Genomic DNA, 23,348 nt, shown 5'->3' with positions numbered 1-23,348 from the left:
GTGGCATGTCTGTGAGGGCAGAGCAGCCAGAGAGGGCTGGAGTGGGGGCAGCCTGTATACCCAGAACTTGCAGAGCCAGGAGATGCTGGGCTTCTCCCATGAACCAGGGAAAGTGGGACTTGGGTTGTCTGGCAAGACCCCATCAAAGAAGATGGCTCACCAGGGTCAGGTGACCTTCAAAGACAGGTGATGTGTGGTGGGTATCCATGGGGCCAGGAGCTGGGGCAGGGTGGTATAGGGGCAGCCAGTACTTGCCCAGTCTGCACCAGGGGAGGTGCAGCCAGAGACCCAGTGAAGAGGAGGTTCTCCAGAGGACCAACCGAAGTGCGCTGAGAGGAGAACCCTCAACATAGACACCTGCTGAGCCAGGACAGCAACACCAGATGACAGTGGGCACCAAGTCTATTGAGATCCTCTTTGCCTGGTTTCCTCTCCCCTCCTCTGCTCCAACCTGGAGGAACTCAGGAGGACCAGAGGGAGGAGCACGGGAGGTAGTGGGGTAGGGGGACTGGGAGTGTGAAGGAACCAGCTGCGCCCTCTCTTCCCACCACAGGGGTCTGAGGCCAGACTCGGCTCAGCACAGAGGAAGGAAAGAAGCTTTAAATTGGATGAGAGACTGAGGTTTTTATATCTGACTTGACTTTCTTTTAATGTAGTATTTCCATACACAAGATCCTTCCAAGCAAGGAATCTATTCAGAAAAATATAATATAAAATTAGTGGTGAAAAGAATCAAAGAGTTGATTTATAACTTGCTGAGGCTCTAGGCCAGTGCTGTCCAAGAGACTTTTCTATGATAGTGGAAATGTTTTTGGTCTGTACCATCCAAGACACAGGCTCATAGATCTGTGCTGTTCAGCACACAAGGGGCGAAGGGTGCAGGTCTAGATGGTGAAGTTACTGATGTCTCAGATTCATCCAAAAACTATTAAAGGAAAACTAAAACGTGAACTTGTAGAAGGATAGGCATTCAACCATTGCAGCGATCCCCTCCCACACAGACACACATCTTTTTGGGTCTTTTAATAGTGTAAGTGAGCCTGCTCATTAAACCTGCAATGGACCAGAAAACTGCTTCAGTGTTTTCCAGCGAGGGACAGGGCATGGCATCCAAAGCAGTGGAGTGAACGCTGGGCTCGGAAAAGAACAGTTACTTCTAGTTGTAGCTTTGCCTGGTTCAGTGTTTCCTCAAAACCAAGGAACATGTGCATCCCAGTTTGGGAATTTCTGTTCCTTGGTTACATGACCATGGGCGACTCACCACTTGGCCTCAGTTTCTTCATCTGTAAAATGGGAACAAAGGAACCTGCCTTGCTTACTTCACATGAGTTCATGTGCACGAAAGCACATCATGGAGCCATGCCTACAAATCTGAGTCATTTGTAACACATTCTGGCACTGTTTACTCATTTAAAAAGAAAACCAGATTGGTGTGGTTTTGTTAAAAAAACAAACAGCAGCTCCAGAAATGTGTTACACCTCAGCCCCTCAAAGTTCTTGGCACACACCTAAGCCACATATTTGTAATGCAATCAGGAGCCGTTCTGCCAAACCGCTCATCCCAGGCTGAGCTACCCGAACCCATAAGGGAGAGGGAGTGAAAGACGGGAGAAGAGAAAATTCCAGGTTTTCCCATGTCTCAGAGGAACTGCATTCCAGGTTGTTGGGTCAGCTTTAGAGCTCATTCCTGCCGCTCTTTCAGGTGTCAGCCCAGAGCTGTCCCTTCTCCATAAGGGCTTCCCTGATCCTACGTGAAACAGGACTCCCTCCCCCAGGTCAGCCTATTTCTCTTTTTCCCCAGCACTTACCGTCTCACATACCACATCTTTATCCACGCACAGTCCCTCTCTGCTCACTAGGATCTGAGCTCCAGGATATCAGGGGGTTTGTTTAGTCACCACTTTATCTCCCAGCACCTGGCAGCAGGTCTGCTACACGGGAAGAGCTTAACTCATTGAATTAATGAATGATGTTTCATCATCCTGTGACCTGTCAAATTTCAAGCTGAGTGGAAAGAGTGTAAATTAACGTATTTTAAAAGTTCCCAAAGCCACTTTGGGAGCTTTTAAAAGCTCTTTTATGAGGGATTTATAAAAATCGGTATGCTTTTGAGTCTCTGAGCAACTTCCCCCAAGTTCGTTCTCATCGGATTTATACTAAGGTCTGGCAGCAAAACGTTTGTTGGGTCTTCCTGTTGCAACAATGCAACACGGGTTCTATTTACATGTCCAAATGCTTCTTCTCCTCATCAAGCTAGGCCCTAGTGAGGCTAAAATGCATAAGGGGTGCCCGATAAAATTCATGCTGGAATAAAATCTTTGTATTAAATGGGCTCTGTTCTGAATGGAATAGAATAAATTCCCCCGGAGGGGAAATTACTCTTTGGGCTGCAATAACAGCAGCCAGAGCAATATATAACCCCCGGGGCCAGATGAAACTCAGCCAAGGGCTGAGAGTTCCCCGCCCCTACTTTGTAGGCTCCGTGTTAGATACCGCACCCTGCTCGCACATACCTATCTAATTGGTTGTCCGTAGCTGTGCCCACACCTCTTCAAAACACCGACAACCTAACCCCAAGTCTAGTTCCTCCTGACCCAATTCAAAATGAATGTTTGGGGAACGAGGGAGAGCATGTGTGTGTCTGTGTGTGCGCAACTCGTGTGTTATTTCACTTTGATAGTTTGCTTTGGCAAACTGCTCCCGGCTTGCAGCATTTTGACAGATTGAAGGCTACCAGGGCCGTTGGCAAACAAATCCCACACTCCCCTCCAAGAGGTGGGAAGAGCCACATTCCGAGTAAGACTTTCCAATTCACCTTGTGGGAGAAACAACCCCACAGTTCACACCAATCAGGGAAAAAAAAAAAAAAAAAAAGCAATGCCATTTACCCAGCTCTGTTCTGGATTTTAAACACTCCATCATTTCACTTCCTGTAGAAAATAATGCTCATTGAAATTTGGTACAAGACTGACATCATGGACCTGGGGCTCTGCGCTTCTGTATTTGCCTGGACCAACCCCTATCCCACCCCCACACCCCAACACATCCCCAACAACCCTCCAGTGACAGTGGGTCATGTCACCGCCACTGTGTACCTCAGATTACCTCAATGAACTCAACGCCACTTGAGCATATCAAGTTGCAAAGCAAGAAAAAAAGCAAAACAAAACAAAACAAAAACTGTACTTTTTTCCTCTTCTGTTAATATAACCCAAGAGATATTTGGGGAGCAACCTGATCACAAATAAAATCATACCGACATTTGCAAAAGAGAGCCAAAATCTTAGCATTGAAGTGAAATCTCCACCTACTGCACTCTGGAGATCAAAAAGTTTTGCTAAGCATGCATTTTGCCGTGTTCAGCTCAACTCTCTGTCTGTCCTCCTCTGACGGCAGTTAAACAGTAAAACCAGCAAGCGCGGGAGATGGCTTACAAATAACATTAGCCAGAAGGCATTCTTCACTGATTTTAATGCTTTACAAGAATTATTTCATTTAACCTCCAAAACCATCCTATCAGACACTTTGATTATACCCATTTTGCAAGTGAGGAAACTGAGGCCCAGAGAAGCTAAGTCATTTACTGAAGGGAATAACACACCTCATAGGTGGCAAAGCCTGATTTCAATGCCAACAGTTAGACTCTAGCCCTGGACCCTTAGCCACTGTGCTCTGGGCCCTTCTAGGACACAACACAACTTGAAATCAAGCCTTTGCCATTTTATTACATCAATTTTCTTCCCCAGTCTGTATGAGGCTGTGACTTCACACATCTGTTTGACTTTCTGTCAATGGCTTGCAAAAATAATCAGAAAATAAGTGGATACAATAAAACTTCATGTATTCAGCCTCACTAGAGAACATTCTAAATTGCAAAATAATTGAAGTGAACCATAGAAATCCCAAACTTTTTTTAAAAATGCATTCTATTGCTTTGCCCTGCTCACCTCTACAGAGTATGCTGAGCTTAAGTAACCTTGTGGAAATGGCTCAGAGTCACCAGGGTGAGTATCAATCAATTCATACAGCATTAGGTGGCAGCCCCGGAGCAGAGCAGGCTGAGAGCGGAGAAGCCTGGGGCTTTCCGAATCCAGTTGGCCCTTTGCCGGCTCCTCCCTCTGTCAAGCATCACTTACCAGGCTATGAATGAGCCTGTGCCCTTAACTCAGCTTCCTTTGGGTCAGCCTTGCCTTGGAAACCTTTAGACAACCAAGCTGCAGCCAAACTAACACCAAACAGACTCAGGGAAAAGGCCTGCCTGGCTGTTGAGGAGTAAATGTTTCCATTTTAGAGCATGGACTTAAGGACACCCATTCTAATTGCATATTGGCTTTTATTGCTTATTTCCAGGTTCTCAACTCTCACAGCCTCTGGAAACGTGAGGCATTCAGTCACAGCACAGCTTTTGAAGAATAAGGACACTTCGATAAATTTCCTTGCTCCGCACTAGGCTTCTTGGGGAAATGGTTTCTGAGACATCTTTGCAGCAAGTGGACGAACCAGCACAGTCTTGGCCCAAACTCCAGGCTAATAAATAGCAAGTGAATAAAAGAATGGAAGGAGAGAATGAGGTAAAGAGGAAAAGAATGAGAGAGAGAGAGGAAACACCAGCCACCAAGAAATGCCAAGTGCTGCTATGACTCCCAACACTTTTCATCTAATGTGTTTTCTAAGTGCATCTTAGAAGTCTCTGTCGGGAAAACAGAAGAACCTGGGGTGAGACATGCCAAAAGGTATATTCCTCCAAGTCATAGATACTGCTTCTGATCCTGGGAGGCTCAAGGTGAACCTGAGGCATATAAATTCACTTGGGGACATAAGGAACAAGTAGTTGGCAGCCCAATGATCACACCTTGACTCCACTGAACCTTTTCTGGTACAGAAGGTTCTAGCAAATCTCACAGTCAAGTTCTGAGTGATGAAGATATGTGCCAGGTGCAGGACTGTGCCAGGCATAGAGAAAAATCTATACCGTCTGAGTGCCGCCACCACTTTATAGGTAGGGGTTTGCCAAAGCAAGCGTCCAAAAGACTCTCTGATTTCCTCCTAGGGTTCTATATGTCTGCCATTTAGATGGGTCCTGCTGGGCTTCCCACAAAAGATTCCAGCAGGTTCTTTCAGTACACGTGTACTCTTCTGCACCCACCAGTTAGGCTGTGTTCATATGGAGTTTAACCATGTTCCCAAAATTGGTGATGCCAGGGCTTTGCCATTACATAAAATATTCAAATAGTATATCAGCCCATGTGGTGGGAGGCAAAAAGAGAGTAGCTGTGAGTTATTTCCATACAAATGAAGTGGGATGCTTTGGAATGAGTCAATAAAGGCGAGTTGCCAAAAAAAAAAAAAAAAGCCAAACAAACCAAAACTTACTGGCAAATTAGGTGTGGATGAGACAAATGTAAATGATTAGGATCAAAAATAATAAAAATCCAGAATCATTCTATACCCAGATTGCTTTGCAAATGTCTAAATTCTCACTCCACTTTAAAGAAACCCAAATGGAGACCTTAGATAATGCTTATGGGTGTGGTTTGTGCAAGAAAGAAAATCAGGGGTTCACTCTCCAGGAAAAGTCCTTGGCCCCCACATCAAAATCCTGGTAAGTGTACATGTGTTTTAAGTTAAAAATCAACTGTTACAGGTGTGTGCGTGTATCATTTGTACCATCTCTGCTTTAACCTACTTTTATAATTAACTAAAGATCCTGAGCAGGAAAGAAACATTTTCTACTTTATTTCTCTCACACAAAAAACAGTTATTTATTTATTCAATATTCAACAAATATTTATTAAGTATCAACTGGGTTGTGGTTTAGACGCAGGCTACCCAAACTCTGACTTGCCTTATTGACACCTGAAGTTTAACACTCATGTTCCAGCCTGGTCTCTTCTATTCCCACTCCTCCTCCTGATCCTCCCCTCTCCTCCCCCAACCCCTCCTCCTCCTCCTCTTCCTGCCCCCCCTCATCCTCCTACCTGGCCCCTCCTCCTGCCCTCCCCAGCCCCTCCGGTCTCTCGCCCTCCTCCCCCTCTTGCCCCTCCCCCTCCTCTCTTGCTTTCTTCCTTCCCCTATTTCTCCTCCTCTACCCCATTTTTTGATCACTGGCATAGGGACACTAATTGACCCCATGACCCTTTCCAATGATAACATATTTCTCTACCCCCAGAGAGTCTCAGTTTTCATACCTCAGCTGTCACTCCTTTGGCCATTCTCTTTCTCATACTTTCAAACACACTTTTTCACCCTCTTCTTTCTTCCTTTTTGTATTCAGGATCTTTTTCACTTCCCCAAGAACAGCCACCTTTCTCTTTCTCATTTCCTCAATCCCTTTTGGTTGTATTTCTCAGGGAAACAGCTGACAGGCATTACAGTAACATTACTGTACTGAAGTGTGTGTATCAAGGAAAAAAAAAAATTCAGAAGACTAAAACCAGACACTTGACCTAGGGTCATCAACCTGTAAAACCTTTAAAATGATCCAAAACTCTCCTTCATAGGAGCTATAAAAATCACCATCTAACCCTATAATCCCTCTAATTACATCTGCATTTCTTCAAAATCTGCTATTCAAAGTAAGAATTCCCAAATCAACTTTAACCACTTGTCTGGCATTTTCAATAGCTATGTTTTCCTCTATGTTTTCGTTTCAAAAATAAATTATGCCAACTATACAAAAGCACTCCACAAGGTAAGGAACAAGTCCCTGACCAAGTAGACTGGCTTTATGGAGACGTTGCTGGCTGGTTGTGGTATGTGGCCATCATCACTTGTCACACTGCTTCTAGGGAGAAAACTGAATTTCCTTTCCTTCCACTCAATTACTGATATAACTGTGCATTCAAAAAAAAGAGAAAAAGATGCACAATTTGGAGTCTTGGCAAGTGTTTATGTACTATGTATACAAGAAATACATATGTACTTATTATTACTTAATGCCCTTTTCTCACTAACTTGTAACAGGTGACAAGCCTTAATCTAGCCTTGACCAATCCTTTGGTCCAAACCGATATCACTTGCCCTGAATTTTGCATGGCTTCCAAGGCTCGTCCAAAGTTCAATGACAACTCAATAACTAGCTCCATCAAGAATTAAAATCCTGTCTCTTCCGCTACTGGGTTTAATTGTGGGTCTTTTTATACCTATACACTCTGAGCAGGACAGAGACACTCTTGCTATGTTAATACTTAGGGATTTTCCATCTCTTTGAAGGAGGGAGAAGCTGGCTTTCTGTTTCCCTGTGGCTTGGCAAGAACTGGGGAGGGATTTTTAAACAAAATCTCAGCCTATCAGAACTGTGAATCCCCTTAAATGTTTTTTTCCTCTCAGGGATTTTCTTGGCAGCTAACCCCTAATTTTGACCTTTTTTCTCTATAGGTAGAGAGCCCTTCCAGCTTTTCCAATTGATCTTTATGTATTTGGTTGCCTTGATAACATTAAAAAGCCCTTAATATTTGTGCGTCTGAGTGTGTTTCTCATCTACCAATTTTATCAAAGACCTCTCACTTTTAAAGTAACCACAGCTCTTCCCCCCTCTTTTTATTTTGCAGAAGCAAAGCAAAATCCATGTTTTTCAATGCATTTTGAAAAAGCTTTTAAACAAAAGACACGCTACTTTTTCTTTTTTTTGGGTTAAAATATATTTATGGGGCCCTAGAAACAAAATGCAAAATGGTTTATGTGTATCTGGCTTACAGCTGAGCTCTCCCAAAGACTCGCCCCCCCAAAGACTCGCCCATCCTCATAACTCACATTTTCTTTCTTCAGGCCTTAAGGCAGGACTGCTGGAGAAATGTCCTGCTGAGCAGCTCTGTTCAAACAATCCCTTCAGCAGGACCCTACTGCTGGAGGCCTGTCAAGACTTCCAGAGTTCCAGGGTAGCAAGGCCACATCTAGCTTTCAACAACTGCTACCCTGCTAATTTCTAATCTGGGGGCAGTCCTCTGAAATAATGCACAGCTTGGAGGTGAGCCCACTAGGCCTCCCTTCCAGGGAGATGGTCTCCATATCACAGATCACGACAGAGGTTAACTTCAGGGGCATGAATTAAAATTCCTAACATTGAGAGAAAAAAAACTTCCAAAAGGACTTAGCCCATGCAGCCCTGGGTGGCCACATTATTCAAGGCCCTCAGTTGCCTTTCTGATGGAAGCTAGACTTACCAAATGAGAACCCACCTATCATCTGCTGTTCTTTTCAATTCAGTTCGATGCGTGACCGTGACCTCCACTTCTGTGGCTTCCCCTGGGTCCCGGCACACAAAGATGCTGTGACCCTAAAGTGACCCAGAGGTCCAACTGCATTTCTCATTCTCCTGTGGTTTTAATTCAGTATGTCGGAGCTCCCACAAACTGGATGCATATCTATGTCTTGAAATATCTTTTAAACTATGGCTGAAAAATGCAGGCAGGCTAATTTAGATTAGCCACCACAGATGAGTCCTGAAGAGACTCTGGCTGCTTTCTCTGTGGCTGGATTTTGCAGAGACCTCAGAATGGAGCTTTTTTTGCCTCTTTGACTCTTTCTGACACACTTGTTTATGTCACTGATGAAGAAGCTTAGAGCTCTGCGTAGGTCTTTGGACTGCAGGCCTGCACATGTCAGCTCATGTAAAATTCTACAAGTAACTACAGACTAAACTCACACACATGCCCTACACTCAATGAAATGCCAGGGGTGGGCCTAAGAGCATCTGCCTGGCAAAGGCACTAGCTCTGGCTGTGATACCATCATAATAACATATTACAGTCTGCTTTACTTTTTACTGTAAGTTATGGGCATTTGGGGCTAATGTAGAATTATGGGGGAAACAAAATCTCTAAGATATCCTTAGTGACTCAACTTTGAAACAAAACACTTTTCCTTTCCCTTTCTAGATTCTGAATCAATTTCTTCAAAGAGGATCCTGAGACGGCAAAATAAGCTTCACTGCTAACTGTTACTGTTACAATTACTTACTGTAAAGGATCAAGTTTTTTTTTAAGATTTTTATTTTTTCTAATATAATTGATTTGCAACGTTCTGTCAATTTCAGGATTGAGGTTTTCTTAACACTAGGCAGCCAAAACCAGTCGCAAAATAAACAAGATGCTGAAGCTGATGTGTAAGTTATTCATGAACCCTGATTTCAAATTTCAATGTTTATCCAGACTCTTTAATTTCATAAAGTGTAAATATTACAGACTTGAACTTAAAAATAAATTTATCTTAATAAAATCCTGCCATTGTGGGGTTTTTTGTTTGTTTTTTGTTTTTTAGGGTTTTTTTTTTTTTTTTTTTTTGCCATACCTGCAGCAATGGAAGTTCCCAGGCTAGGGGTAGAATCGGAGCTGCAGCTGCCAGCCTACACCACAGCCACAGCAACACCAGATCCGAGCTGCGTCTGTGAGCTACACCACAGCTTGCAGCAGTGCCAGATCCTCAACCAACTGAATGAGGCCAGGGATTGAACCCGTACCCTCATAGATAACAGTCAGGTGTGTAACCTGCTGAGCCACAATGGGAACTCCCCATTGGCTATTTTATACATTGAGATTTTACATAGGATTTTGATGGAAGAATCTTGAAAAGGGCCAATCAGCTTGAGAAAATTTGGCAAACAGCTTCCATGACATAGACTATGGTTCCAGAGGGCCAGGGTCTTTCCCTGGCTCTGCACTGAGGCAGTGGCACAAGGAAGTGAGCACTGGTTTTCCCATCTGCATGTAGAGATAATACTACTTGTTCTACTTACATTAAGTCACAGGTGTTTTGAACAGAAGGAACCAGAGAGATCATCTTCTAAATATACCAGATCCATTAAGTCATAATCTGGGGATGCAGCCAGAGGACAACATAGTCTAAAGTTCTTAAGGTAATTCTACTGTGCGACCATGATAAATACCCACCAATCAAATGACATCTTTATTTAAAAAAACAAACAAACAAACAAACTGAGGAGTTCCCACTGTGGCACAATGGGACTGGCAGTGTCTCTAGAGTGCTGGGATGCAGGTTCAATCCCCAGCCCAGAGTACAATGGAGTTAAGGATCCAGTGTTGCAACTATAGCTCAGATCTGATCATGCCGCAGGGTGGCCAAAAGAGAAAAAAAAAAGTTCGAGGAGACTATTTCTGTATCATTCAAACGGTTTGAAGATAGATTTAAAAACAAAACCAAAACCTGAGTCTTCCATGTCTCCCAGCAAAGAGCAGAGCACAGCATAGAACCGAAGCCACTTAGCACTCAGTCCCAGCACCTCTCACCATAGCACACAGCTGCCCAGGCCTCAGCAGATCTTTGTGAATAACAAACTGACTACACACATATAGAGAGAGCATATCAAAAATATCTGAGAGATACAGGCCCTCAACACTAGTTACAATAATAAATCTATAGTAAAATTCAAATACTGAATTTCTTATTTTCCTATTCTTTTTAAAAGGGCCTTCACTTACCTGAGAGACCCCATGAAACAGGAAACCATGATGCTGAGGGTCCTGGGAAAAGCAAGGGCTCCTCTGAGATGCCACCAATTTTCTGCAGATGGAGGTGGTGTTCAACTCCTACAGAAGGAACAACAATGGTGTTTTTAACATCCTTTGCTTAAGAAGACTCTAGAGCCTAAGATTCCATAGCCCAAGTTGGCCAATGAAACCAGAAATGAGCAAATGGAAGACATAAGGGCAGAAATACCACTGCCCAGTTTTGCCTGGTTATGGTTACAAATTTGCAGGGCACTCAGCTCAGTGAATGACCCACAGAAGATGTTTAATAAATTACCATCGGGATGACTACCTCAGAGTCTAAGCTCAGAGCAGAGCTGGCCTTAGGCAAACTCGTGCTAGAAATCAAACTCCATTCCTTAAAGGCTACTTGATCATACGATGGTCATTTCATCTCTGTGTCTTGGTCTTTCCAAGTGAACAGTAGGAGTAAAAATACTGCCTAGCAATAAAAAGAAATGACGTCCTGATACATGCTACAAGAAAACATTATAAAGTCAAAGAAGCCAGGTACAAAAGGCGACATATTGTAGGATTCCATTCATAAGAAATATCCAGAATAAGCAAATCTATAGTGACCAAGAATACATTAGTGGTCACCACTGTCTGGAGGGTGGGGAGGGGCTGATGTGAGAGTATGAGATTTCCTGATACCCTCACATTGCAGGGGGGTGACAAAGATATTCTAAAATTAGATTTGGTAATGGCTACACAACCCTGTGAATATACTTTCCAAAAGTTTAATTGTACGTGTCAAATGAATGAAGAGCATGGTACATGAATTACATCTCAATAAAACTCTTCCCAAAACTTGGCCTGGAGAATAGAGGTGAGTTGTGAAGGTGAAATGAATGAGTGGACACATGTCATATGCTTAGCTCCATGCCTGGCACAGAGGACAGTCAATTAAAAGTAGCTCTGATGACACTGATGCAAGACGTCAAGCGACACTTAAAAACAGGAAAGTAACAACCCCTCACCTACAAATACGACTTCATTCAGAAACCTTCACTAAACACAATTTCTTAACATTGTCAAATGAGCCAACAAGTTCAAAGGTAAATTCTAAAAAGCATCAGAAAGCCCAGGACGGGAGATTGGGTTGGAACGTAATGAAACTTGGGAAGAAAAAACATGGCCTATACGCCTCTCCTCCCAGACCTCCTTCCAGAGGAAGACAAAGAAGTGAGGCAGGGTGTCCGAGGTGCCCAGAAACCCTCTCTAATAAAGCCAGAATTTTCCAAAATCACTGGTTTCTGAATTCGGAGCTCAGGACTTTAAATTTCCTTCTCACTAGAAAGGCAAGATGGGGATAAATTACAAGGACTTGCAAAAAGACAGTCAGGAGAATCAGAAAATGCCATTTGCAGGGGGAAATACTCAAGATTTCAAAAGTTACCACCAGCCTTTTCTGGGGGTTACTAAGAAAGTGAAGCCTCTTGACTGTAATCATCCCTAATTAGCCATCAGCAACTCATGAAATTACTCATGGTATTGAAGACCCTTAAATTCTTGAGTCTCAGCCAAAAGTTACACTGAGATCCACCAGGAAGAAGGCCAACAAGTGCAAATTGGAACAGTTAAAATCCCTCTGAATCAGAGGCACAGTCATCTTGCTCTTGGCTGGGGAGCAGATACGCACAAAGACGGGATTTAACCTGGGAGTCAGATGAAAATCTTTGCCAGGCTCCTGATAATGATCAACTAATCAGCAACTATTTACTCAATCTGGGTCCAGGCCCTCTCCGAGGTGCTATGGAACTCAAGAGAAGGTGAGGTACTGCAGGCTCTGGCTTTACAACCTAGCTTACATGGATAAGAGTTAGAGACATGGATTCATGCGGGAAAAGGTTGGTGTTATCCAGAACAACATAAGGTAAATAGAGTTATACAGAAACCCTAAGCATACATCAAGCTAGTTCAAGAGGAAGAAAATCACTAGAGAGGGCTGGTCAGGTATCAGCAAAGAAGGTGAGACTTAAAATCAGCCCTTAGCCTATGCAGGTTACAAAAAAAAAAAAAAATCCAGAGTGGCTGGTAAGAGTGTACACACTGTAATCTGAAAGATCTGGATCTGAGACCAATATCCTCATTTGTTAATGAGGTGACCTTAGGCAATATCCTCATTTGTTAATGAGGTGACCTCTTTTGGCTTTCAATATCCTCATCTGTAAAATGGGATACTGCCTATAACGACCCCATGCGGCTATTGTACTAAATTTTTATTGAGACTACAAGACCTGGGGGCTACACAAACACACTCACACACATGCACACACCAGGCATGATCCCTGCGCTCAAGGAAATTACAATCTAGATGCTAAAGGGCCACACACACTTTAAAGAAACTGAAACATAAATAAGTATAAAAATAAAATTGTGATAAGAGCCATGGACAAAAGTGCAAGGTGTCTCAGTTTACCGGGCAGTGGTCAGAGAAGGTCCCTCTGAGGAGGACCTTTATGCTGGGCATTGAGGGGTGATTAGGAGTCAGCCAGGTGAAGAGGGAGGTGGGCGTCCCAGGAAGACAGAATCGCACATGTGAAGGTGTGTGAGAGACTGGGAGAAAGAAGGGAGCCATGTGGTGGGAACATAAAAATGGGCTGAACACGGGAAGAGCTGATCCCCTATGGAGAGGTAAAACCCCCAGAATGTGGTAGATGAACGGCTGAGGTGACAAGGGACAGAGGTATTAAGCAGACGTCCTCCAAACTTCTGGTGGATGGATGTAGCAAAAGGAAGTGTTAACAGAACTCTCGGGTTCATCAGGGAAGGAAAGACACTGTTGAGGAAGAGCATGTGAAGTAAAGCAGTCGTTTCCAGTGCAGTAAGAAGTCAACCAGGAAAACATATTAAATTATCAAAATCATTTGAAAATAGATTTACAACTGCTGCTGATAACCATGAACCTCCTTCTCTCTGTGTATGTTGCCCTCAGATATTTGCTGATGATAGAGTGAAACCATCACAATTAGCATGTCATTTTAAAATACAGTTCTGGAGTTCCCGTTGTGGCTCAGTGGTTACTGACTCCAACTAGCATCCATGAGGACACGGGTTCAATCCCTGGCCTTGCTCAGTGGGTTAAGGATCTGGCATTGCCATGAGCTGTGGTGTAGGCCGGCAGCTTCAGCTCTGATTAGACCCCTAGCCTGGGAACCTCCATCCATACGCCATGGGTGTGGACCTAAAAACAAACAAACAAACAAAAAAAAACGGTTCCTTTCATCTTTATGCCACCCTTTGAAAATGTAGTTTGAATATATCTTTCACATGGTCACATCATACATTGTTAGTTTAAAAAAAATAACCAAACATAGATGAGAGCTAATGCGCAAACATTTTTTAATGCTGGGGTGTGCAACCAAAAAAAAAAAAAAATGGGGGGAGGCCACTACTCTTGAATGTTTTTGGACCAACTTCTTGTCAGATTTGACTGGTCACTTTTATTTCATAAGATGGCTGAAGAGTTTGTTCTGGTACCTGCCCTGCCATTTCCCTGTGTCCACTTGGGCTTCCGTGATTGTAATAGCAAAGAACAAATCTGACTCCAAACTGGATCTCTTTCTTTTACTTTAAACTTCGTATTCTACTGCTTTTGCTGTAAGATAATCGCTGAAGGGATGTTGCGTATAGCTTCAAGGATACATCTCCCGGAACCCTGACTCACATGGCTGAGTGTTAGGCTAGAATACCTCTATTTAGCTCACGGGAAACATCCTGACCTGAGAATGGCTGCAGGAAAGAAGAAATTAACACATCCCCTCTGGAGTGTGGCCAGAACAAGGAAATATTACCAACAACTCATCGGCATTTTTACTGTACCTCTTCACCTCCCCTCTTTGTTTTTTTTGTTTGTCTATTTGTTTTTGCTTTTGCTTTTTTGCTTTTTAGGGCCACACCCACGACATATGGAGGTTCCCACGCTAGGAGTCCAATTGGAGCTACAGCTGCCTGCCGAGGCCAGCCACAGCAATGCAGGATCAAGCCACATCTGCGACCTACACCACAGCTCATGGCCACGCCAGACCCTTAACCCACTGAGCAGGGCCAGGGATCGAACCTGCAACCTCATGGTTACTAGTCAGATTCGTTTCCCCTGCGCCACAATGGGAACTCCACCCCTCTTTGTTCTATAAAAGAAATTAGCATCCAAACTTGGGTAAGATGGTTCTTTGAGACAAGTTCATCACCTTGGTCTGCTGGCTTTCCCAGTAAAGTCGCTATTCCCTGCCTAACAACTTGCCTCTTGATTGACTGGGCTGTCATGCGGCGAGCAGTATATGGATGATTAATAAATGTGTTAAATCAGCTCTGCTTTTCAAACTGTGGGTCACGACCCATTAGTTTGTCAGGAAATCAGCTGTGTTAAGTCATGACCTGCACTTTTCAAAATGAAACAGAAAAGAATGAAAGAGAAGAGAAAACACCAGTGTTTATCACACACAGTAAGGTTAATGAAGTGTGTCTGTCTGTGGCTCTCGGTCAGAAAAGTTTAAAAGCCCTGGGAGGATCAGAGTCACTGCAGGATTCTCGCTGTTACGGGGGAGTAAAATCCTGAAGATGAGGCAAAGACATGTTATCCAAGCCTCAGCAAGTGCCAGGAGAACTTTGATGAAATGGGCAAGAAAAAGCCCTTGTAGGCCCTGAGCAGGGAGGAACCTGAGGAAGGTGAGGTTTCCCAAAAATCCATTTGGCAACAGCGCCATGGATTTGAGTAAACATGCTATCTGGGAGCCACTTGCTTTTGGGGGTTTGCTCCTGTTGATTTATAACTTTTTTGACAGGGAACAAAAAAATCGAACAATCTAGTTTCTGTTAGAATGTATGCTCCCCAGCCGATGGAGCCCCCTCTCCCCGCTGCCCTACCGTCTTCCCTTTCCATAAAGACCCTGCAGGAAGGCTGGACCATCATCTGATCTGGATTGGGCCAGTTGAAGTCCCCAAACACTGGGGGACATGGAAGGAGGCTCTAAGGCTCAGGATGGAGGGGAACGGAAAGAGCGGCCACTACAGATCTAACCCAGGGCAGGAGACGGCTCCCCTCACCCCCAGAAGGGGCCCCTGTGCCCCAGACACTGCCCCTTATCCCACACCCACCTCTCAGTATCCTTCCTGTCCCTCCTCTTTCTGCCCTGACCAGAACTCCTGGAAGATACCCCCTCATTTCCATGCTCCCAAAGAGAGGGATCTGCTCAGCCCACCTCGTGGCCACATCCCAACCACAGGCGCCAGTTCCCTCTCCCTCCCTTCTTCCCTCCCACGTGCCGGCTTCTCCCTCTGGAACTCCCATAATGTAAAGCAACCACCCAGACAAACAAAAGCCCTAGTCCTTGGGGAGAGGAAGTGACTCAGCAGCACAAGAATGAGAACCAGAGGTTTCAAAAAGAGGCCTTCAGACCCCACATCAGCACCCAGGAACAAGAGCACCTGCCTGCTTCTCTGTGAAAGCAGCCCCCGAGGGTCCGGAGACCGGAGCCCCCACACCGGACCTCCATCCATCCTTCCCTGTCCTGTCTTCACCAACATCACCCACACCTCCTCCTGCCCTGCCGCCTTTTCTTCTTACGGCACTTTCTTCTCACAGAACCCTGGCCCCTACCTGACACTCCAGTTCTCTGTGGACCAAAGTACCAGGCTGGTGGCTCCCAACACCAGCGTCAACCCACCTCTGTCTTCCATTATCAGGAAAGTAGAAGAAAAGAAAGTTAAGAATCAACTTGTACTACTGTACCTGACATGTTACCTAAGTCATATAATCTGATCGTCCTAGCAAAACTGAGGCCACAGGACAGGTGAAGGGTAGGACCTGGATTTGAATACAGACCACCAATGACAAGGCTTTGCCTCTGTTCACTCACTGCCTCCCACCTAGAAGAGAATCTTGCAGAGTTAGACACTCAATTAATGAAGGAAAGAGCAGATGGATGAATGAATGGAGGGATGGATGCTAACCCAAAGGGACTGGGTGCTCCTCACGTATTTGCCCAGAGATGAAACATTTCAGGACATGACCTGACTGCTATGAACATCACCTGGAGCAAACTGAGCCAAGATGAGCAATTTAATAACCTATCATTTCAGATAATAATAACAATGTGGCCGAGGACACTAGCAAACATCTACTGAGCGGTGACCATGTGGCCAATGGTCTTCGAAGGGCTTTGTATGAACTCATTTCGTCCTCACAACAACCCCATGAAGGAGGCGCCATTGAGAAATGGAGGTACAGAGAAGTTAAGTAACTTTCTCAGTCACCCAGCTGGTAGGTAGGAGAATCAGGATTCAAACCCAGGCAACCTGAGTCTCGAATTTAAGCACTTAACCATCTTTTGATGCTGACCTCTACCCACAACAGAGGCTCTGTCTGCTGCTGGTCCATGTCTTTTCCCAGGTATCATCTTGAGTACTAGTTTGGAGATAAAGGGCCATTCTAGGTCTCAGTGGATTCCTCAAGTCATGACACAGCAGAGTGGCCCCATGTCTCCTGTAAAGCTGGGCCCAGTCACCCTGAGGTCCCTGAGCATTTGTATGTGGGACAATCAGGTTACCAGCTAATGAGCTTTCAATACATATTGGGTCAGGCTTCGTGTAAGATACTACATATAACAAGGGGGGGGGATCCATGCCCTTGAGGCACTTACGTGCCTACAGAAGCAGACCAATAAATGCACACACATATAAAAGAGTATTTCTTTCACAAGAATACATTATCTGGAAGTTCCCGTTGTGGCACAGCGGAAACAAATCCAACTGGTACCCATGAGGATTCAGGTTCAATCCCTGGCCTCGCTCAGTGGGTCAGCAATCTGGCATTGCCATGAGCTGTGGTGTAGGTCTCAGATGTGGCTCGAATCCTGTGTTGCTGTGACTGTGGTGTAAGCCACCAGCTGCAGCTCAGATTCAACCCCTAGCCTGGGAACTTCCATATGCTGCAGGTGCGGCACTAAAAAGCAAAAAATAAAAATAAAAATAAATACGTTATCTCAGACTGAGCACCCAGTGGCTGGTATAGGCAAAGGGAATGCCAACATTCCAAGGAAGTAAACAGCAGAGCAGACTTTCATTGCTTTTTTTTTTTTTTTTTTTGGTCTTTTTGCCTTTTTCTGGGGCCGCTCCTGCAGTATATGGAGGTTCCCAGGCTAGGGGTCGAATTGGAGCTGCAGCTGCTGGCCTACGCCACAGCCACAGCAACGTGGGATCCAAGCCACGTCTGCAACCTACACCACAGCTCACAGCAACGCTGGATCCTCAATCCACTGAACAAGGCCAGGAACCAAACCCACAACCTCATGGTTCCTCGTCGGATTCATTAACCACTGAGCCACGAGGGGAACTCCCCAGACTTTCATTGTTAACACTTAAATTATTCTCTCGAGAGAAGGATATCTTTTGAAGAGTCATCATAACAATGTGATTGGCAAGTCTGCCAGTCAACAATGGGAGATACAGGACAGAGTCTAAAAGCTTCCAAGAGAAGGGACTGTCATCTTTTAACAGATGCTCTGTTTCTTCTTGCCCCTCACTGGATAGGGATGCTTCTCAAGGCCAGGTGTATGTTTTCTTCATCTTTACATCTTTTCTTATCTCTGCCTGGTACAGAGCGGGCATGCAAAAGAACTTTGATGACTGCAGGGAAAAATGTGTGAAGGATGAATAGTCCGTGTCTTAGGAATCGGGCCATGTCTGATTTCTACATGCTGTTGCTGATGCTCTGGGAATGGCTAGAGATAGCCCTGGCGACAGAACGAAGGCACCAGCCCACCTCAGATCTGTGCTGCCTTCACAGAGGGTCTGGCCCTCCCAAGCCCTCTGCTGGTCATCATCGCTCGCCACAGCCCTTTCAGCCCTTTACTTTCAGGAAATCCCACCCCTGGCAGCTGGGTATTCAGGAAAGCTGACCTCGAAGCCCTAGGCCTGGTCACATTTCCAGCTTCTCCCTCCTGGGCTGAAGCCAGCCAGAGGGATGTTCCCTTGACACTCCCTCTGCTCTCTGTCTTCTCTCCTACCTCTTCCACAGTTCATCCTTTTCCCCATCACTTTCAAACTCAGCCACAGAACTCATATCTTCCCAATGAACCTCCGTTCTGCAAACTGGCTGCCTTGCCCACCGCATCCTGAAAAACCAGAGAATCTGAATTAGGAAAAAATGTTGAGAAGATCCTAAAACTCCCTGGATAGTTTAAGCAAACATACTACAGTGGGTTTTGTTAACTCATGAAAGAAAACACCTTACTTCTTTCTTCCCAGGAGAAACTAGGTAATCAGCATAGATTAGTCAAGGATTTCTATGCAAATTACATCATTTTCATGGTCATCAACACTGATGTGGTGTATATTTGTTTTCAGTCCTAAAAAACGTTTCCCAGGTAACTAAGAGAAACAGTCAAGGGTAGAAATATTAGGCAGGCAAGATATTTTATAGACATGAGCCATTTGTTCCTACTTCTGTACAGAGTTGCTTTTTCAATTTCCGATGACGTGATACTGCAGATCAAAGAGAGAAATGCATTTGGAGTAAGAGCACTTTCTCTTCTCCAAATAGTACTTACTTAGTGACTTGTTTTACAGCACTTGATAAACCTGGCTAAATTTCCTTACTTCTGTGTGAGTCTTACATGCAGAACTCCGACCTAGCAACGGTCACATGCATCAGCATGATCTGTGCTTGCCTTTCCTCCCCATAACATGACACTACAGAAGAGAAAAACTCTTCTCGAAGACTTATTTTTTTATTATTCCTGGTGCCTAGAAGAGTGCCTGGGGCACAGCAGGTGTTCTGTGAGGACGGAAGGAACTCACATTCAATCTCACTTGGAGGGCCTTCTCTTCAGGAATGATTATACTACATTCCCAGCGTACTGATGCCCAGCCCAGGATCTGAAGAGTCTTTCCTGTTTTGTAGTGACTGCTAGTTGTTTCTGAAATGAACACCCTCAATGACATCCTCCACTCTACTCCTAAAGTCTGAGACACATAAATAAACACATGTGAGGGGATGCAGGCTACTCTACTTAGGAATCAAAGATGCCTAGAAACAGACTCCAGCCTTCCTCCCCACTCAGACTCAGCCTCTCCCCAGCATCCTCTGCCAAGGGTGACTTGTAATCCCTGGGTTGTAGTCATCAAAGGAAACAAGATCAGACAACCACAGCCTGAGCAAGGCATGGAAACCATGGATTTTCTAGTGTGCAGCCCAGGCCTTCTCCAAAACGATGATCCATCTCATTCCAAAACCCAATATTTTCTCCAGCCACTTTTGGTCAAAGGCAGGTGGCCATGGGACTAACAGCAGCTTTGGCTCAGGCTGAGCTACTCTCCTGGTCCACCTTCTCTTCCTTTTTTTTTTTTTTTTTGGTCTTTTTGCCATTTCTTGGGCTGCTCCCATGGCACTTCTCTACCTTTTGATACAAAGCCCAGGTCTTGACATCTACAAACGGCTTCTTGGCACTCTGGCAAGTACCTGGGTACATCTGTGTGTGCACACATACACATGTACACACACACACACCCCAAGTGCACTAACATTAAAAGAACAAATCAATTTTCAGTTGACTTTTTAAGAAGCTCCTCCTCTATTAGAGATATTAATCTTTATCTTGTCAAGTTCTTTCAGTTTGATTTTTGTCTTTTAATTTTGCTTCTAACTTTTATGCAAATATGTTTTTACTCTGACTTTAAAGCTATTGATTATTTCCTTTGTGAATTTTCTGATTGACATCTTATTACAGAACCACAAAGCATGAGAAAACTGGGAGAGGAGTTCTTATCATGGCATGGGTCACAGATGCAGCTCAGATCTGGCATTGCTGTGCCTGTGGCATAGGCCCCAGCTGCAGCTCCAACTGGACCCCCAGCCCAATGCCGCAGGTGTGGCTGTAAAAAGAAAAAAAAAAAAAAAAAAACCCGGGATGGGAGATTCTAATCCAACTCTCCAATTTCATTATTTTGTAACGATGACTCACAGATGAATAAACTGATGCTCAACGAAATAAGATGACTGGTACAAAGCATCACAGCTCATTAGAGGCAAAGCTAGGACTAAAGATTTTAAATTTTTATTGATGTATACTACTTGATAGGCTGTGCTGAACACCTTTCAAACACTGTTTAATGAGGTAAGTACTATGGATAAGCCCATTTTACACGGGAGGAAATGAGGCTGCGAGCAGTGACGTGCTGTGCCCCAGGTCACCATGAGCAATGGGCCCCTGGCAAGGGGCAGCAACAGGCTGGAACCCAAGCTCATCCGCTGTTGAGTCACGGCTTGTCTCAGCACTCCATTCAGCTGCCTCTCAGGTCCCCGGGCACCCACATCAGATACACATTTCCAGGAGAGCTTCTGAATTCACATGGACCTGGTGCACAACACAGGCTGCAACCCCTGCCCCGCCAGGAGAGCTGCTGTGCGTGAGCTTGTGCTTTGGTCTATTCCCTCCATGACGGCTTTGGCCTTGAGTCCAGGATATCAACTCAGTGCCCCCACACACTTGCCCGTCCAGAACACATCTCGGCTCTGTGGGCCTGGGCCACCATAAATCAGCCGGCCACACGTGCTGCTCTTGGTGCTTTTGAACATCAGAGGAAAGGATTTGCCTTTTCCTGCTTGGCTCTCAGGGCTTTTGCATTGACATTTGAGTTATGTCATTATTTTTTTAAGCGATAGAAATCTAGTCAATGATTTGTAGCAATCACTGCTGTGCAATGTAGGCTGAAAGACTCCATATATCCTTACAGAGGGAAGCAGAGACCCAGCAAATTAGTCTCACTTCCTCGACACAATTCTGTGATGGGCTGGTGCTAGGTAAAGCTGAAATCAGCTGCTGTGATTAAGAGATGGTGATAATGTAAAACAGATGGTCATCTTGTGAATCCGGAGATATTTTCAAGGAAACCAAGAGAGGCAAGGCCTTGGAGTCAAAGATCACCCAGAGGTCAAGGGGGCCAATAAAAGGCAATTGAGTTTAACAAGAATAAAACTGTGACCATACCCTTTTCCTTGAAGCCCATTGTCAGTGCCCATGCAAGTCTGTTCTCTTCCTGTCTCCTCTGTTTGCCTTGTTGGCTTTCCCTGTGACCAAAACCAGGACTGAAAAAAATATCAGCTATAGCCCCCCCCTACTAATGAGCTATGTACACTGTGTAAGGACTCCTACCCTCTGACCTCTCTGATTATTATCTCATGCTGAGGTCTCAAAAACCCAACAATTCAAGACCTGCCGTCTCACTCAGACTATTTTCCTATAGTTCCAGTTTCCTCCTGCGGTGGGCCCACCCAAGATGAATAATTGAAGAACCTGGTCACCAGCTCCAGGCCAAGCCCTCTTCCTACCGAACTTTTCTACTTTGGTGGTAGCATTGCTATTCTTCCAATGAATAAAGTGCGAAGCCTACCTGGGCTTCCTCAATGTCCTTCTCCCAGGAGCCCTTGACCCAGGCTCACCAATTCTCAATTCTTCATGTGTATTAACTCTCAGACAAACACTCCTCTCTTCTCCGTCTTCTATCAGACTCTTCCAAGCCATCATCCACATCATTACAGTTAGTGTTTCTCTGATTTCCCTACACATCTTTATCAAAAAAAAAAAAAAGACGTGCAAATTTCTGCTGTGTGCCTATCCCTCTGCCAATACCGCACGGTCTTAATTACTGTGGCTGTTGGTCTTGAACCCTGGCAGACTGAGTCCTCCTACTTTCTTCTTTCTCAAAATTATTTTCAGAAGTCTAAGTATGACATATCTCAGTGTGGATTTCTTTGGGTTTATCCTGTTTGGAATTTACTAAGCTTCTTGAATCTGGAGGCATATGTCTCATCCTCACCTAGAGAAGTTTTCAGCAATTAGTTCACTGAGTGCTTTTTCCGTCCCTCCCTTTATCGTTTCTCCTAGCATTTCAAAGATACATGTTAGATCTTTTGTTCTAGTCTTTCAGGTCTATGAGGACCTGTTCTTTTTTTCTTCCCCCTATAATCTCTTTGTTGTTCAAATTGGGTCATTTTTATCATTTTGTCTTCTAATTCATGGATTCTTTCCTTTGTCGTCTCCATTCTGCCGTTTAACTCATGCAGTGAGCTTTTCCTTGTTATTGTATTTTTCAGTCCTAAAATTTTCATTTGGTTCTTCTTTATACCTCCCATTTCTTTGCTGAGAGGTTCTGTTTTCTTCTCATTTGTTTCAAGCGTGTTCATAATTGCTCACTGAAGCATTTTTAGAATCATGGCTTTAAAATCTTTGTCAGGTAATTCCCACATCTCTGTCATCTCAATGTTGGCATCAAGTGACTCCCTCTTCTCATGAAGTTTGAGATCTCTACGCTGCTTGGTATGACTAGTGATATTCAATTGAAACCTGGACATTTTAGGTATCACATTATGAGGCTCTAGATCTCACGTAAACCTTCCGTTTTAGCTGGCTTCCTTTGACACTGCTCCAGCAGAAGGGGGACCCCTCCCTCATTACAGCCAGCTGGGGAAAGAAGGCCAGGTTCCCACCTGGCTTCCACTGACACCTGAGGATGGAAGGGATGCACCATTACTGCTGAGCCAGGGTCTCCCCAGCAGGTCTCCACTGATACTTCCCTGTGCCTCCTGTGGCTTCCACTGGCAGCACTAGTGGGGAGGGGAAGCAGGAAAGGATGCATGGCCTCCTTACTGCTGGGTGGTACCCCTTACTCCTGACTGTCCACTAGGCCTCGTCTGACCATCCAGTGCAGAGGGGCAAGGACATCTTCTCGCTCCAGGGTGAGAGTGAAAGTCCAGGCTCCCCTACCTCCCCATGTCTCAACTGAGAAATGAGCCCTCAGAAATGGCTCTCACCTTCATTTAAGAGTGAAAAATCAGTGACCCCAGAGACAGAGTAGAATGGT

The 23,348-nt window shown here is 44.7% G+C and overlaps 1 protein-coding gene across 1 annotated transcript in view; it reads right to left on the bottom strand.

The window, feature by feature from the left end:
- The window catches only part of THSD4 (thrombospondin type 1 domain containing 4), a 549,832-nt gene that overhangs the window by 513,903 nt on the left and 12,581 nt on the right, over positions 1-23,348 (bottom strand). The window contains exon 2 of the mRNA XM_047767202.1: positions 10,437-10,544. Within this exon, the coding sequence (XP_047623158.1) occupies positions 10,437-10,465 (29 nt within the window). The 5' untranslated portion in view covers positions 10,466-10,544. The remainder of the gene's footprint in view (positions 1-10,436; positions 10,545-23,348) is intronic.

The sequence above is a fragment of the Phacochoerus africanus genome, chromosome 2, assembly GCF_016906955.1.
Source record: "Phacochoerus africanus isolate WHEZ1 chromosome 2, ROS_Pafr_v1, whole genome shotgun sequence".
Classification (NCBI taxonomy): domain Eukaryota; kingdom Metazoa; phylum Chordata; class Mammalia; order Artiodactyla; family Suidae; genus Phacochoerus; species Phacochoerus africanus.
Note: the sequence above shows the minus strand (reverse complement) of the source record. Positions and strands in the feature narration are given on the sequence as shown.